Source organism: Tympanuchus pallidicinctus, unplaced genomic scaffold, assembly GCF_026119805.1.
Source record: "Tympanuchus pallidicinctus isolate F22 unplaced genomic scaffold, pur_lepc_1.0 scaffold1, whole genome shotgun sequence".
NCBI lineage: Eukaryota > Metazoa > Chordata > Aves > Galliformes > Phasianidae > Tympanuchus > Tympanuchus pallidicinctus.
The window spans coordinates 51,960,594-51,979,490 of record NW_026294618.1 but is presented as its reverse complement, the minus strand read 5'-3'; the positions used below and the strand labels follow the sequence as shown (position 1 = coordinate 51,979,490).

Below are 18,897 nucleotides of genomic sequence, written 5' to 3'. Positions count from 1 at the left end.
TGTCTGGAAGAAAAAGAAATAGTATTCTAAATAATGCCACAATTTCAATTTATGTTTGTATTCTTTCTTAACTACTATGAAATGAAAACCTTGCTTTTTTCTTTCCCGTTCTTGTTGTAAAAAGTGAAACCATCTACTCAGAATACAAAAATATTTCCACATTTTTATCTGTCAAGCTCAACTGTTCCACGTATATCATGTGTAGAACCTCCACTACAAAAGACTCATGAGAAATTAATTCTGTGAATAAATGCTTGGAAATGAAAATTTTCACTGTTTTTCTATCCTAAAATAGGCCAGCTTTGTGAAATGGCAGCTCAGCATTTCTGAGCTGTCCAAAAGTGCTCTGAAATTCAATGAGTATCAGGCAGAAGCCTATCATATCTTTTTGGTTTTCATTCCTAGTAAGAAATTCAACCTAGAGGTAGGGAATACAAAATGTATAGGTCACTCCAAAAGTAATGCCTCCTATTCATTTCCATGGAAACTACAACAGATACAAAGGAAACCATTTGATATAGCAAATTCTCAGCTGCAAAACACTATTTTTCAATGTACTCATCACCACTAGCTATGCATTTTTACCAGTGATAAGCAGGAGCCTGTATGCCATGCTCATAAAAATCTACAATGGCAGAGGTAACCCACTGTTTCACAGCTGCTATGATGGCATTGTAGCAAGAAAATGTTGCCCATGTCATCCATCTTTCATCAATCTGCTCAGAAGTCACAAGGCACCAAATCTTAACTGTATGGTGGGTATGGTAGGACAGTCTAACCAAGACTGGCAATGTGCTCCACCGTCTTCAAACTAGTGTGTGGCCCAGCATTATCATACTGCAAGAGAAAGGTTGTCTCTGGACCTTCTCTGGACTCTCTTTGGACAGCACTGCAAAACAGTAACCAGACTTGATGGTTTCCCCAGGTTCCAAGAAAGTCAGAAAGATCATTCTTTTCCTTTCCCAAAATGCAGTGCTTGTCACTTTACCCACATAGAGTTGCATCCTGAGCTTTTTCTTTGATGCAGAATTCATATGTTGCAACTTCACAGACTGCAGTTATGATTTTGACTCATAGTGGTGACATGAGATCTTGACACTGGAAACAATGCCTTTAGTAGGTCATGACAATCTTATATATGGTGTTCTTTCTGTTCCTATGTGTATATTTACAGGATCCACCTAACTTTGTGAGATTCCTGTGTTGCCACCATTATTTCCAACACAACAAAGACAATATTCAGTTCCATACTCAGTTCCTTAGTTGTAATCCATTGATACATGCAGATTAGCTGATTGAGGTGCTCTTTCACAGTGTGACAGCTGTGGATGGCCATCCAGAATCTTTCATTTCACTGTCACCACTCCTGAAACATACCACCTACCACCACACTGTGTTCACATCCACTGTTTGGTCTCCATAAACATTCAGCAAGGGTCAATGAATGTCAGTGGATGCAATTTTTTCAAATGGAGAAATTCAAGGACACACCTTTGCTTCATAGGCACTTCCATGTCAGATGTCATTTTGTCAGTGTCCCTCTGCTGCCATCTGTCACATAGCAACAGAATGGAATGGAATATTGGTGGGAAGATTCAACTTCTACTGCCATACCATATGAGGCTATAATTTGAGAGCAGCCTTCATAGTTTAATTCATGGGGTCTGCAGTAGCACACAGCCAAAATGGGCACCTGCCCACAACATAGAGACTGTCAATTTGCACCTACCTACATAGGATCTTTCTATTTCTGAATATGATCTTAAAAATGTATGAGAAGTTATGGACTGTTTTGAATTGGACAGACAGTTTAGCACCGAATCCTAGAATTATAGAATCTTGGGTTGGAAAAAAATTTTAAGATCATCAAGTCTAACCCAATGTCAGATAGAGAATTTCAGCAACACCAAGTCAGGAACCTTACTGAAGTCTCACAGCTTCTAATGCAAAAGTAGGTACTGGAACATCTGGCTTTCCAATTGTTTAGGCTTTATGATTATTTTTCTTAGAAATCACTTCAAAATCTGAATTTAAGACAAATTAAAAAAAAAAAAGTGAAGCACAGTGACATTTTGTTCCACTTTTTATCTCAACAACTGAACAGACATCTGACTTAAAATTAATTTTTAAGCCAAGGTGGACTATATTCTACTTTTTTCCCTGTCTGTACCATTTTGGAAGTGATAGGAATATCCATTTGCTGCCTCCAGTCTTCTTTCTAGATTAGTCTATCTAGCCTCAGCAAGAAGCAAATACATTTGGCATGAAACTAGACTCTAGGCCCTAAATATCACATATGAGCATTGAAGGTTTTAAAGAAAAGGAGAGATGACATGCAGATGCCTAGAGCATCTGTGTAAATGGCATACTGTTTGTGGTTTTGTGAAGTAGAGCATCTTGGTGTTTGGGACTATTTCCTTAAAGGCAAAGCTTTTGAAGTTTTTTGTTGTTGTTGTTGTTGTTTTTTTTCTTCTTTTTAACCGAACTATGCACATAAGAGATGATTAATCATATGCGTACATGTATGAATACATTGTAAGACAGATAGTGAATTTGTGGTTAAGTGCATAGGGAAATAATCCTCACAGAAGTATACACAATCCCCAAATATTCCACAGCAAATGGTAAAGTCCTGGAGGAAAAAAAAAACGGGAAAACTTAACCACATTAAATCAGGTAATCTGGTCCAATTTTGTTACTGCTATAGTTCTTCTAATATTGATTTTTTTTATGTAACATCAAGTGGTTGAAGAGCACCAAATACTGTTTTTGTTTTCTGTTGTTTAGAGAAATGTCTTTTCCTTCTATAACTTAGAAATCACCAAAGCAATGTAGAACTCCAGACTTCAAATATCATGTGTAATGAACTGCTACCTAGAAATAAAACTAACTAGACAACATAAGCCAAATTTACATCAGGAATGGACAGTTCTCTTATTAATTTCTATCAACACAGGGCCACTGGTCACTTATAACTATCACAGTGTTAGCACATTTGATATAGTCTGTATTGCGATACTAACCTCACACGAGGTACCATCATAACCTGGGGGACAGTCACATAACTCCACTGAAGATGCCAGCTTTCTCCCAGTTGAAGAGTAGTCAGCAGCTTCAATGCTAACACCATTTAGTCTGGGTGTAACAGAAATGAAAGAGTTAACACAATGAATTACACAAAAGTATTTTTGTACTTAGATGCAAGAGCATATACTGACATTGGTTGGCTTGCTTATATATATATATATATATGTTTAAAAATAAGAAGGTATTCAAAGTCATCTATTTCTATAGTAACCTTGTTACTATTTTTGGCTATCATGTGAGGGAGACCATGGTCAGGCATACACTGATAAAAACAGATTTTAAAGTCTCACAGCATTTTGTTAGAAGGATGGCTATTCCTGCCCAGCAAGCTGTATGTTGCAATTTGTATTATGGCTGTATATAGAAAGAATTTGACACCAAGCAATGTCTTCAAAATTTTTAAAACACTACACCAACTTTCCAAAATACTACATTACTTATCTTTGCTTATAAGGTCTTTTTATTTTGGAGAGCCAGTCTCTGTAAAAAAGATTTCAGCTCTGTCCAGGAGGATCTAAGTGTTACGTACATGGAATAAGATCTTCTACCGTTAGTCCTACTAGTTTTCCAAATGACAAAGAAGAGACAGTTGGAGATTTTTCTGCTCAGTGCATACTATAGAATCATAATCTATTTATATTTCCAATTCTTATAACCTAACAAGGATATCACCACTATTTATGGCAGTAGGAATTAGTCCTAAAATTAGTAACTTCCATTATATAATTTTAGGCAAAGGGATGATGGGAAAAGAAGTTTAAAATAAAATAAAAAACTTATTGCCTAAAGGAATTAATGCTAAGATTCTCTCCTCTTGTTTAGACAAAAAATAAACTTTCACTTACCAATCTTAGTAGATTGTTTGATTACCAGAGTAACATGGAAGGCTTTTTCTAGTGTATCTTTTCACAGAAAATATATTTCTATCACCACATGAACTTTGTTAAAAAGTAATCATTTCTTTTGAAAAGCATAAAGCAAACAGGAACTTCAGAAAAACAAATGTTGTGATAACTGGATATATAATTAGGCTTTGGAGGGACTACCACTGGAGATTATGCAGTAAGAAACGCAAATCTAATTTGTTAATATTAGAACCTCTGGAAAAGATTCTTGAAACTCTGTTGAGAGAATGATGCCTATTCCTATCTAGCTTCACAGGGAGGTCTCTCTCACCAAGTAACAGATCTTGGAACAAAAAGAAGCATTTAAACACAGAAACCATCCATCCAGAATTATCCCACATTTGTATTCACTGAATTGTTCCAATTTTCATTAGGTTCTGTTATTGCTAAATGGGATTTTAATGTGTTTAACATTTTTTAGCGTTAACAGTTACACATTGAAAAAAGATACAATGATTTTTTTTTTTCCATTTTGACATTGCAGTTTTGATTCCTTGATGCCATTCTACATTCAGTGAAATATATCATGCTGGCAGTAATGGGACAGGAGATCCTGGAGATGCATGAACAATGTGAGATTCAAAGTCGAGACCAAATATTTAAGCTGACTGCTACTGTCAGCAGGCAACTGTTGACTTCTAAAAACAAATAAGATTAAAAGAGAAGGGGATGTTTCAGGCAGTATCAGCAGTTTACTGTCTGCTGTGCCAGGCATCTGAATCACATTAGCTACATAAAGCACAAGAAGTACTGACCCAATCATTGCTCATTTGTCTTGAACCTAACTCTGCATATGGAAGTAAATCCTCTGCCATTCCTTCTCTCTTCCTGTTTGCATCTACCATCAATTCTACATTACCTTTGGCATTACAATAGTTACTGTTATTGGCCACCCTACCTTTTAAACCTAAAGAAACAGTGCTACTAAACATTCTTGAATCACAGACAACATTAGATTAAACAACTTGATACAAGAGAGTTGTCTTGGCCTGCTGCTTCTATCATAGATGGACTCAATATCAACAGTTTGGAAGATCTGTCAAGTATGAGCAAAATTTCTCAAATGAAACCCAGAAGCTGAGTCACTTTCAAATTGATTGCTGCATTTCTGCATTCTCATTTTTGTATATCCTACTTGATAATGTAAATGAAAGCCCATTTGAGGAAGATTTCTATTTGTGCCATAGAGCAATTTTCTAAGCTTAAAATTACCCAAAAATATTTTCTAAAACATGCTCAATCTATTTCCTCAGCAAAAATGTCTTCGTTTGGAGCTCACCCTTAGCTGAGCTAAGGGGACAGAATAATGAGAAAATATTTGTTTTTCATAATATTAGAGTTATGAGAACAGCTTTGTGCCTGGTATGTTTTAGCATGAGTTAAACTCAAGTAGAAAATAAAGAAATCAGAGCTGGAGCATACACTGAAGATCAGCAAAATGCCTACAGGTACTGACCATAAGTTGGGCTTGATTTCAGTAGATGCCATTACATCATTTTACTAGGAGCACGTACTGTTCAGAAATTTAACTCCATACAGTAAACCCCACTCAAATAGGCAAATTTATTATTCCTCCAGTGATACTGAAGGTGAAGAATCCAATTCATTTCCTTATGACTGGAATCTTAAACTGGATCTTGGAATCTTAGAGTAATAGAATCCTTAGAATTGGAAAGGGACCTGTAAAGGTAATCTAGTCCAACTCCCCTGCAATGAACAGGAACACACACAGCTAGCTCAGGTTGCCTAGGGGCTAATCCAGCCTCACCCTGAAAATCTCCAGGGACAGAACATCAGCTACATCTACAGACAACCTCTTCCAGTGCCTCACCACCCTCACTATAAAAGACTTTTTTCTTAAATCCAACCTAAATCTCCCCTCTTTAAGCTTGGTCTACCACAACAGATCCTGATAAAGAGCGTGTCCCCTTCTTTCCTGTGAGGCTGGTCACCTCACAGCCTTCTCCTCTCCAGACTGAACAGTCCCAGCTCTTTCAGCCTGTTCTCATATCAGAGGTGCTCCACTCCATGGATCATTTTTGTGGCCATTATCTGTGTGCACTCCAACAGGTCTATGTCTCTCCTGTAGGACTCCACATCTAGATGTGGTACTCCAGATAAGGCCTCACCAGAGTAAAGTAGAGGGGCAGGATTACCTCCCTCAACATGCTGGCCACGCTTGTTTTGATGCAGCCCAGGATATGGTTGGCTTTCTGGGCTGTGAGGGCACATTGCAAGCTCATGTTTAGCTTCCCATCCCCCAGTACCCCCCAGTTCTTTTTCAGCAGGGTTGTGCTCAATCCTTTCATTCCCTACCAGCTTGTATTAGTAATGGGGTTTGCCTCAACCCAGGTTGAGGCAAATCTTACATTTGAATTTGTTGAACCTCATGAGGTTTGCCTGGGTCCACTGTTCAAACCTGCTCAAGTCTTATCCCCCACTTAACTGGAATGAGCATCCTGACAGCAGTCAACAAAATGTGTTTACTTTAGAACAAACTATTTACAGAGGCTTCTGTTCATGCTGATGGAAATCTCTGTAATGCATTTGCCATTGCATTTTTTTCTGGTAAATAAAAAGGCATCAGAGGGACTGCTAGATGTAGCAATAATGTAAAACTGTCTCTAGCCAACAAGGCACTCCCAAAATTATCTTAGTCCTTCACTGAATCTCTTTTAAATCACTGTCTTTAATGGACCAACATTCCAGAGTGTAATGTCATTATATCTAGAAGATGACACCGCCAACCTGCAAAGCACAAATTATAGGTAAGTCCTCGAGCTTTTCCTAAAGAATATTTTCAAGACATGTTTCTGGCAAGTTACTAATAATACATCACTAAAAGGTTCAAAAGGCTGTACATGAGCCAGACTACATGACAGACTACAAGTACCACACACATGGCCAAATGGCTAAAGCAGTAGTCTGGTGTGCAGGAGGCAACACACGATTTTCCAGACACGGCAGTGACAGGTCTGCCACTTCTTCCTTACAAGTGTAAAACTACAGACTATGCCAGTTCTACACAGCTGTGCTGACCTGACCATCCCATGTCCATTGTTGTATTCAACAGTACAAGCAAGGTGATGCCAGTACGTGTCCAGCAATGTACACTCTTCCCACATTCTAACTGCTTAGCCAAAATGTTTGTTGCAGGAGAGCTTCTTTTCTCATCATAGTGCAAATGTCAATATACATATGTATGTAAACCCTTGACAGATGAAGTTTGTACTTCCTGGAAAACTTAGTAAAACTTCTTGCCCAAAGTTAACCATACACTTTTCATTCAAAACAACATAAGAGCCACTATCATTCACCTCAAAATTGTTCATGTAATCTTAATTTAGAAAATTCTGTTAAATACTCTTTTTTTTTGTCCTTGAACACCAGGGTGGGAAAGTTCTGGGACATGTAGGGTCTTCAAATTGGATTGCAATAGTTCAGGCTGATGACCAAGTGAGCAAATTAGGAATCATTTTGGCTCAAATTCAAGACTGTGATGAATTGCAAACTTATTTATAGAGATATAACTCACACTATTAAGCCACAGAAATGGAAAGAACCTGAAGAAAAGGGAATTCTTTCTGCAGTGCAAAAAAAATTTATAATGACGAAGTTCAAATAAGAAAGCTACACACTATTAACAAGAACTGCCTTTCAATTTAGGATGTATTTAGTTACCTAAGCATTTAAATGATTACTGGATTGCTTAAAACATTTCTCAATGGCAAGAACTGTATCTATTATTTCAACAAATATCCACTACAATACTATCAACTCCCTTCTTTTCAACTTGCCTCATGCCACAGAATCAAGTGATGTCTGTATTAAAGAGCATTTCAGGTCTCATAACTTGTAAGTGGAAAGCTACTACACAATCTATTTTGTGGCACATCCTTTAAAAAGTATTATTTATGCAGCTTAATTATTAATGTTTAGAGAAGAGTGCAATTACAGTATCAGGTCTTTAAGCCAACCTGGAATGTTGCGCTTACAAGAATTTTGCATGTGCACTCATCAAAATTTTAAATGCAATATGAGCTTTATAGGTTCAACCAAACTGTAGCCACTGAGATAGAACAACTACGCAGTTTCTTATGACGTTTCATTTTTTCAGAAGGCTCAAAAGAATTCACATGCAATCATGGTTTTAAGCAGTCTAGGCAGCACACTGACATAAATCAAAGGAACAGCTTTGGGAATAACCACTTCTGCATGTGGTACTCATTTAAAAAGCCCAAAATTCCCCTCTAGCTGCTTGGCCAGCTTTGAGGTTTAGACTGTTATTCTCTAGTCCACTGTTAATGCAGTCTTCTGTGATTACTAAATAGGGAAAACAACATATAAGCAATATACAATTTCTTATTTGGCCGTGTCGTCACTGCATTCCATGGTCTACTGTACACATGAGAATTGCAGTATTTACAAAATAATCACATTTATGGACCTGTTATTCGCATTTTAACAGTCCTTGTGATTTCACTTTCTTACACAGCTGATACCTAAAAGGAAAAAAGGTACTGAACATGTGAGTAAATGTTATGGATTTCATGATAATAAATTAAAGCCTGTTTTAAAGGCCTGTTTTTTTCTCTGAAGAGAGGAAAATCAAGTATTTTGAGAAACTGCCTGAAACACTGACACATTTCCCCCATTCACCTGTAGATGGCATTCATCCCATAGCTGTATGTAGCTCTTATGAGGATCCTCTTCAAGTTTGCAAAGATGGTCATGAACTCTTTCCTGCTGACTGGAACATCAGTGCCATGCGAAGAGAAAAATTCTGGTTTCAGCACAATTTCTTCAGTATGCACTTCAGAAGGCTGCAAGTGAATTCTGCCTTTTGGAGTGCTGATTCTCAAATCACCTCCTCCCTAGAGAGAGACATAAGGGATTTTTATATATGAAATAAATTATAAAAAAGATCTATTACTGCAATCAACTGAGGTAAACATTATTAAATAATACATATTTTTATAAGAATAATGAACATCAGGAATAATATTAGTCTTTCATAAACCAAAGTGGGCTTGCCTGATTAATCACAAAGTCAGTGCAAATAAACTCATATAAATATGAGCTGCACAGAACAGGTCTGTAGAAAGAACATAGAAGTATTATCTCAGCTAGTCAGTCACATGGAATACAGTTTATAAACTACTGCAATATTGGTAGGCAGCCCTTTAGATGCAGGAAGTTTTAATTCTTTAAAGCACGATGATTTTCTGATACAATAAATAAGCTTAAGTTACATGAGCCCTGCAGTTTTGTGGTGGGCCTCAATCAGCAGGCTTCACATTGAAAATCAGAAGGGGAAAGTAATTTTCTTTCTTTCCTTCTTTCTTTCTTATATATTTTTTTCCATTGGTGGCTGAAAATGCAATCACTACCTCTATGATGACATCAGGTTGGATCATCAATTGAGCTGCCTCTTCTTGCTTTGTGAAATCATAGGAGACTGTGAATTTCAGAAGCCCTCCAACTGCTGTTACCTAGGAAGGACAAAAAAAAAAACAAAAAACAAAAAACAAACAAACAAAAAAAACCAAACAAACAAAAAACCACTCCAATTAATTAATTAATTAATTAATTAAAAGGCTTTAACTGTTAGAGGGCAAATTCATTTTAGTGACAGCATTTTCAGGAAATAGACTTCTGGTGCAAAAACAAACATAGGCAGATACCTACAGATTACAGCTATATGGACCATTCCCTTCTTCTTCAAAGATCTCAAAATCACACTCACTTTTCTTCAGTGTCTACTGAAGAATGCAAATTACTTTTACACACTGACTAACAAAGTCATCAGAAACAGACCTGAAATCTATGCAAATTTCCACCTGACACTGACATTAGGTTTTCAGTACATCTCAGATAGATTGTTCTCATTTAGTCTGGCCCTTTACCTGAGCAACCTTAGCCACCTTTAAAGGATAAAATAACTTCAGTTCGGCTGGTGGGGCAAACTGCCAAAGAAGAAATAAATCTATTTATGTTTTTTTTTAGGATGAACTGTAAAAAAGTAAGATTTTTTCCTCTTGGAGACAAATGAATTTACTTTAAAAGTATGTTCCAGGCTTTCACATCAGTTCAGTTGATCTTTCAGAGCAAGTGGTCATTAACCAGACTATATCAAGTCATACTATAGTTTTCCTATGGTCTTCTAGCACTCAAAAGCAGACTGCTGACAGTAGCTTTGTCATGAAAAAATGAAAAATGCAAATTAGTTTCAGGCTGCAAATAAACTATTGCAGACTTGACAGTGTTCAATATATAAAAAACAGTGTCTTTTTTGTTTATTGCTGGGGGGCATTTTAGTAAATCAGAGGTTGCAAGGGCTATATTTTTTTTTTTTTTTTTTTTTTTACCAGATTCAAATACAGAGTATTTGAACTCCAACTAACTCATTAAAATTTCAAATAACAAAACATTAACTAAGATAATCTCTCTAGCTAACTGAGGAAAAAAAAATCTAACATATTTAAAAGAAGTACACAGAACCTATGTAAAATAGGCAACTGACATTTATGGAAACCTACATACAGACTTCAACAGATGATAAAATTGAAGGAAGAAAGGTGTTTCTTTCCATAATAAAAGAATGGTATCAGATGCCTAAAAGAACGCAACCTCTTCAACCCCCTTCTGTTTGAATAACTCAAGAAAGTTGTTACTACTAGCCTGCACCACCTGTTTCCTCTTAATACATTATGCTAGTCCCTAGAAAACATACTGCTCAAGGAAGTCTATTACTAAAGAAATTGCAATTGTCCCAAATTCCTGATAGGAAGAGATACAGGTATACAACTGCGCTTGACTCCAAATCGTTATTCCCTGGAATTAAATACAGTTTCTAAAACAGAAGCAGAAAACTAAAAATTCCATCTTCAAACAGATTGCAGAACTTGCCATTGACACTGGAAGAGATTTACTCCAGAATACCACTGAGGCAACAGTAGACCATGCATGTTACATTCAAAATGTTTTTACACACAGTGAAACACAAATCGAGGACTTTCAAACCAATTCACTTTGTATTTATAGCTAAAAAACGATGTGAAGAAATAAGGTACATTTCAAAGATGAGTAAATGGTTACATGATAAGTTTGTTATTAAAACCAAATACGTGCACCTTGTTTATATCTAAAGTAGTTTCATTTGTGTATCAACAGATACAGCTTAAAGGGGCTTTGCTCTCTGGCCTAATCAAGGAAACCTCATGCCTTCAAAAGCAAAAATATATTAAGCTAGATTTAGACTTACACAAAACCAGACATTAGAAATGAGTGAAATAAAAGACATAACAAATATTAAGAAGTTCGACAATATTTTCCATCCTCACTGTTACTCTTTCTATCAGAAATATAGTTAAGGAAGTTCCTACTAGAACAACAAGCATTGCAAAGAAAGTTAATATTTTTATTAGACCTACACATCTGTAATACATAAATAGAGCAGAGACATGTTTTTTTGGAAATACAAACTCTGCTATTACAATATCTGATAGATAGGCATTAGAACGATGTCAAGTGAACAAATGCTATCAGGAAAAAAAATAGCAGAGAGTAAAAGAAAAAAATTTACAAACATTAATGGGCAAAACATCTCATGTGGAAATGCTAATACATGTACCACTGAATACAAAATCAAGAAGGAGTCCCACAGCAACTTGCTGATAGTAAATCAAGGTTAGGAGAGGGAACATCCTTTTACCCTAGACATACATCAGTGAATGTTCTTTTGCTTTCTGTCATTGTTCTAAGAAATTACATGAATTCTTAGTCTTTCTGTGTCTGTATCATATTCTTGGTGACAATATCTACCCCTAGATGCAGTGCTCTGAGGTAAAAAAAATCATATAACATTGAGTTTAACATTCCCTACTAGCCTTCTTGAATTTCCACGATACAGAGCTACAATAAAATGTCAAAGTTTATTTGGACTCTTTCACCTTCACTAACTCTCTAGATACACATTTATTTTATGACACAGATTTCAGCAAATATAGAGAGATTTGCTACCAGAACACTACGTCTGACAATATGTAGGAAATACTTTAGAATAAGAGAAAGATATCTCCTAGCCTTTTTTTTTTTTTTTTTTCCCCAGCCAATTTAGTCCAAAATTGATTGGTATCTGTGTCACTATGATGTAATTTGACCAAGTGGTGAATTCACTGTTTACCATCTTAACAGATGGCTCTAAATGCCTATGTGTTTTTTTTTAACCAGCCCACAAACTTCAGAAAATGGCCAAAAGCCTGCTCTTACTAATTTAATTTACTTAGGTTTCATGCAATATTCCACTGATAATCCAGCTCTCATCTGGATTACTATTTTCTTTAGGAACAAGGGCTTGCTGTAAATTTATGGTACTTAATTATGTTTTGCTGATCTGGTATTCATGTTGGTCTGATAAAGCAAGGAGCAAAATAATAATGTTCCATTTGAATGATCGCACAGTTGTGGCTTAGCTTAAAAAGAAAAGTGAAAAAAAATAGGAAAAAAACATTATAAGAAGATTTCCAACTCATTCTTTTCCGGGACTGTATAAATAATATGATACAGCCTCTTCTTTTCTTCTTCTCATAGAACCACAGAATTAACAGGTTAATGCAAGAGACCTCTGGGTCCATCTTGTCCATCTCCCTGCCCAAGCAGGGCCACACAGAGCAGACTGTCTAGGGGCATGTCTAGATGGTATTTGAACATCTCCAAGGAGGAGATTCCACAAACTGTGAAAGTGCTCCATCATCTGCACAATAAAGAAGTGCTTTCTGATGTTCACTAGCAGTAGAAAGAATTCCCTGGTCCCCATCAGAGAAATGTGATACATGCAGATTCAAAAATAACTGAAAGGTAAGTAGAAAAAGGACACTGAAAGCTAAAGGTGGTATATTCCAACATCTGTTCCATAAGTCATCCCTTTTTTTTTGGCAAGAATTCTCGTAAATCAAGAGTAATCAGAAAATCAAAAGCTTTTTAAGTTTTGTCTTGCTGCTTTTTGCTTCTTGGCCTAGAATGAGCATTGCAAAATTTTTGTTGTGGATGGCTCTTGTCATCATGACTGTAACAATCTCATGATAATTCCAGGCTCTTCCTGCTTTAAATGGTTTGTGACATGCAACGCAGCTCAACTAAAATCATACACGATTCTTCAGTTCTATATATCTGCTATAATAATAATAATAATAATAATAATAATAATAATAATAATAATAATAACTTCAATGGAAAAGATTAACTAATTAAAAAGAAAGCCTCTTCTTTGTGGATTTCTAAATTATACCTATAACTTAGACCAGTCTCACTTTTACTGATATACTATATTAGTATTACTAATATGTATATATGTATATATATGTACTAACTCTGGGTCTCTTCCTCCTTAGATGAACTAGACTACATTACTTGGAAGCAAAGAAAAAATAGACATCTATATAATATTCAACAATCTACTGTGTTTAGTGCAGAATATAAAAACATTTAGTGATACCATTTTCCTGAAAGGAAAAATCAATAGAATCTCAGTTCTTAAAGAAGACAGGAACAGAAGGACAGCAGTTCTCCTATAAGCCCTGTGCTGCCACTTATGTTGAAAACTTGCTCCTTCTGAAATTAGTACTGAAAAAAAATAATGAAACTGTGATTTAAAGGCTTGTACAACCAGGTTATATGCTATTTCCTGAAATGTGCTTATGAATGTAGACATTTACCCTATGAATTCTCAAATCCCTACCACCATTCCCAGGTGCCATGGAATTACCAAAGTTGGAAAAGACCTCCAAGATCATCCAGTCCAACCATCCTCCTATCACCAATATTTCCCCATTAAACCATGTTCCTTAGTACAACAGGTAAAGGTTTCTTGAACACTTGTCATTTCCCGTCACTAAAGATCCCCAGAACAGCCTGGTCAATCATTCCTGAGGTCTAAAATCGACTTTGCTAATGACAAGCCTTCAAAAATGTGTAATATGTGGTCTTTTTTTTTAAGAGCTACTTAACCATAGTAACCATATTGTATAACCTTAGAAAAGTTACTTATTTTCTTATTCCTACTTTGCTTTCCATATGACCAAAATATTGTTTGGTGATTGTGCCTTCCCAATTACTATTCCCTAAGCTGCTGTAACTTGATCAAGGGCTCAAAAATAGAAAAGAGGGTACATATCCTTCTGGTAGGGGCATGGTAACTATATTTCATGTACATTTTCTACCTATACCTACTACTGTGGTAACAAGACTCAGACTTTGGAAGTCTCGCAGTGCGGATAAGTGTCTGCCCCTGACTATCATCATTAAGGGATATATTTTTTAAAATGTACCAGGTACTTCATTAAAATTGCAGAATTTTTCCCTTATCTGAAAACGGTTAAACTGCAGAGAGAAAAAAAATGCTAATTAATTGAAACTCACCAGTAGATGGTTGAGTTTTACAACAGCTATTCTAATCTTAATAAGCATTAATTTAGCAGGGAAAGAATGGTTTAAAGATATAGGCCTGGACAAAAATTCTCCTTATTCTTTCACTGTGTAGATGTTTCAGACAATCATTGATAGAGACATGTTTCTAAATAACATATCCCCATCAAATGTTTCTAAATTAAGACTGTTTACTTCTGGTCTTGTAGTTGTCAGTCTCATAACTAAAAGTAATTCCTAATTTTACTGATTAAATGTTCACCTTCCAGTTTCATAGTCTTCCAAAGGGATACACTATAATTATAGTAGACAAATCAATAAATTCCGTCTTCTAATACTAAAATAAAACACTAATGAGAACATTTACATCAATGTTCAATTCCATTAAGATTTAGGGACCAGCCCTTACTCTCCTGTCTCTGGCTGTACTCCTCCATGAATATTTAACCAAGTATAAGAATTTGCATACTTTTGCAAAACTAAAGAAATCTCATATTTCAATGGCAACAAAATCCCAGCATGCAATGATAACTCAAAACAAAAACAAAAACAAAAAAAAAGCAGGAGTATAACACAAGAGCAAGTGTTCAAGACAAAATTAAAAGCTAACCTTAGTAAAAATACTTTCCTCAGTCTACTGTGTTAATGAGCAATTAGTATTTGTATCCAGTATGGTTGAACACATGCAACAATATGATGATCTTAAAATAAAAATCCATGAATAGTTCCTAAAATGTTGACTTGCTACTGAAAAAACTCAAGCAATGCAACTAGCAACAAGAAATATTTAAATACTATCTCTTGGTTATACAAAGGCTCTAAATGTTCTTGGAGTCTTTTGTTTCTGTGTTTGTAAAACATCAAGGAATATACTTAGGAATGTTATTTCAATAGATAATGAAAAACACCTTAATTTTTGGACAGTTTTCTAACCAAAAGGGATTTTCCCACCTCCTTCTACTTAGCCTGCAACATTACAATGAACAATATTGTACCACAATGATGGCTCACAAATAATTCAAAGCAACATATGACATAAGTAGCACTTATGGATACAATAAGAAATTGAAACATATCATAATATTTCAAGTACAAAAGAGTTGTGCAACTGCAGTATTAGTTTTGCAAAATTATTCCAGCAGAAAGGATATACTACTTTTAAGATCTGTCAGTGTTTTTAACTTTGAAAATGGGAGATTTTGAATGAAGTGGTGTGTAAATATATCAGTATTTCGAATTCTTTTATTTTTAACAAAATGCAGGGATATGCAAAGCCAATTCTCTCCTCTCTCAGAGGTGGCTTATCTTTTGATATAATAACACAATAATAATACATTCTTATTTAGTATTTCTCTGAATATCACAGAGACCTCTATGGATCACATATCAAAATAAAAGCAGTAAAAAAAACCAGTGAGTATTAAACAATGATATAGATCTGTATAAACATGTCTTTATGCTCTATAACTCACACTAATCATAAAAGAAGAAAAAAACCTCCTTGTATTTTGATTTGGTTTTGCAAAGCATGGAAAACAAAGCAGTGAATCAGAACTCCTGTGATTTTTCCTGAAAATGCTCTATTGTCAGTTAGAATGTGTTGACTTTGACTATGTACTCAATGCTTTCTCTTGATTAAATTCATTGCTACATTACTGGCTTGTTAGTTTTGCAGCCTTTCTTCTGCTAAGCTTATTCATGACAAACTAACATAATTTTGAAAAATATCTCTGTTTTCTTTTAGAGGAAAAACTTGCATTTGCTGTTAGTAGAAATGCATGATTCATGCTATTTAAAGTAACTAAATATATGTAAGTATCACACAAAAGCAATGAATTTTAATACTGTTTTACTCCAGGAGCAAATATTTTCCTGAACAGTACAGACAGCACTTAATTACTAAACATGCTTTAAAACAGAATTGAAAAAATTCAGTGTTGTTAAAATCTGTCATTCGTTATTTATTTTATCAAGAAAATAACTATGCACTTGCTATCACCAAACATGGTAATCAGCATATTATTCTTTCTCAAAGCAATGTGTTCACATATACTAAGATTGCATATATGCTCACAAAGTTGATAAATGTTAATCTTTGAAAACTACAAAATTGTGCTGCTTTTTTTAAATCTAAGAAACAAAACAACTTTGTTGCCCCCAAATCATCCTAAGGTTCTCTGAAAATATTTGCAGGTTTGTGGTGCTTTGTTTTGTTTTTTTTTCATAAAGTTTGGATTATCTATATTTCTTACATAATATCTTCCATAAAGAAAAGATATTTATTCTTAAAAGGCTGGCGGGAGGGTGAGCAATCAAGCCATTGAGATGAGAGAGAAAAAAGAAAGGCAGTAGACAAGTGAGCTGGTTTCTATGTGAGAAAGGAAAAACGGCGTTTCTTCATGAACCCTCCTGAAAATAAGTTATTCCATCAATTCAATTTGCCTTAACGGGAATTGGCCAAAAAAAAAAAAAAAGAAAATCTATTTATCACAATGAGGATAATCTAGCTCTATGATCTCTGTGGCTTTCATATTCATGTGTGCTATTTTTAACATTATACTGGTTAAGGTTTTATTTCCTTAAAAAAGGAAAAACACAAAAAATGTCTCTCTTCCTTAAATCACTTGATCAGAAAAATTATGCTGTTTTACAGGAAGACAATTCAGGTTTGCACTTATTGTCAGCTGTTCCTATAGGTTCATTATCTTCAATTTCTAGACTAGAAGGAATATATTTTCTAATAAATTATGCACTTTGTCTTCTAATAGAAAAAGTCCCTGGTTAAGTTGCTTAAAGTATCAACATTGGTCTTATGTTGACATAAGCTCCATGGAAGTCATAAACCATAGGAATGTTAAAATAGGGAGTGTGAATGTGATTATTAAAACAAGAATCTTGTTTTATGAAAGTAGGTACAAGTTCTGCTGAGATTAAATGTTCTCAGGTCTGTTGTCTTTCTGCTCTTCATCATATGGTATTTTGTAAATATTCTTCCAAAAGGTGTAACGTGGATTTAAGCGACTGTCATATATTTCAAAGAAAGCTTCCTATTCTCTTCTTAAATACACTTTACAAAAGTCAGATATTTCTTTTCCTTTGCCTACAGAATACACTGCACAACAAATTGAGCATGAAAACTGTGTGATAACATTGCCCTACATGTACTCTATTTTAATCTTCTGAAAATATCAGAGGCATCTAAAAAGTAATATAATCCTCATATCTTAGATGAGAATAAATGCACAGTCTAGTGTTGCAAAAAAAGTCTGACATTATCATAATGTATGTAGAGGATGAATACAGAGTAAGAATTCACATAGAGCAATGAAAATAAAATGGTGTGATTTTTTTTTTCTACTGAAAATTTATCTTCTGCATATTCACATTAATCATCTTAATTCAACACTAACTTTTGTATCTTTTCAGAGAATATACTAGACCTTATTAGCTATAACAGCCCTCTTCAATTCACTTTCTCTATCAATGCTAACACATTTTTTCCCCTTTCAGTTTTATAGACTGTTCAAAAAGAAATCTCTTGACTTACATTAAAATTGCACTAAATGTATTTTACCTAGCTACTACTATAAATATGGATACTTCACACTTTTGATGACAGGCAGCTTCCTTCCTGGCCACTGCCTTCTTGAAAGTAGAGATTTCTAATTTCATTCATTGTGAATATGAAAGAAGGAAGGATAGATCTGTCATTTTTCAGACAATGCCCTGACTCAAGATCTTGGACCAAAATATAATTAGGATGCAGGCCACTGGCAGATTTAAATGAAAGAAAATATACACATAGATCCTGAAAGAACAACCAACATAAGGAGAGATACTGGTGTTGCAACAAATAACTAACTGAAAAACAGAAATTTGGTGATGGACTGCAGTTCTTTTCTTGATCCTACCTAAAAGCAAGAACACACCATTCAATATTTAATGATGTTCAGGTAGAAGAGCTTAGCTAAAAGTGATCAACTGAAGTATTAACAATGATGGATAGATATGATACTCAGTCATGAAAGGCTGGTGATGTAAATGCTACCAACGTGGATATTAGGACTGAAGGCATTGTCTGAGTTTGGAAGATTTTGATGAATTAACATTACCTGCCTGCCAGCTGTCCATCCAGCTGTCTTCTTACTGCCCCTTTTTTGCAGAACAGGGATAAAATAAGATGAAAAAGTTCTTGGGTCATGATAAGGATGGATATATTGCTCACATGCAAAACAAACCCAACTTGGGAAAAGTTACTTTAATTTATTGTCATGACTCTTGCCTCCTCCCCTCAGTGGCACAATGGAAATGGTTCTTGCAATCAGTTCCTAAAGCTTCATCCTTCCTCATACTTTTCTCTTGCTTCAGAATGCGATACCTCCCCTGGGATTCAGTCTTTCATGAACTCCTTCCCAAGGCTGCAGTTCTTCTAGAACTGTTCCAGCATAAATCCTCTGAATGGGTACAGTCCATCAGGAAC

General features: G+C 35.2%; 1 protein-coding gene across 7 annotated transcripts in view; it reads right to left on the bottom strand.

Annotated features, from left to right (window-relative positions):
- LAMA2 (laminin subunit alpha 2) overlaps positions 1-18,897 on the bottom strand; it is a 322,448-nt gene that overhangs the window by 149,627 nt on the left and 153,924 nt on the right. For all 7 annotated transcript variants that reach the window (XM_052671093.1, XM_052671082.1, XM_052671039.1 and 4 more), the window contains exons 13-15: positions 9,383-9,484; positions 8,652-8,866; positions 3,024-3,135 (exon numbers count right to left, since the gene is read on the bottom strand). In XM_052671093.1, the coding sequence (XP_052527053.1) occupies positions 3,024-3,135; positions 8,652-8,866; positions 9,383-9,484 (429 nt within the window). The remainder of the gene's footprint in view (positions 1-3,023; positions 3,136-8,651; positions 8,867-9,382; positions 9,485-18,897) is intronic.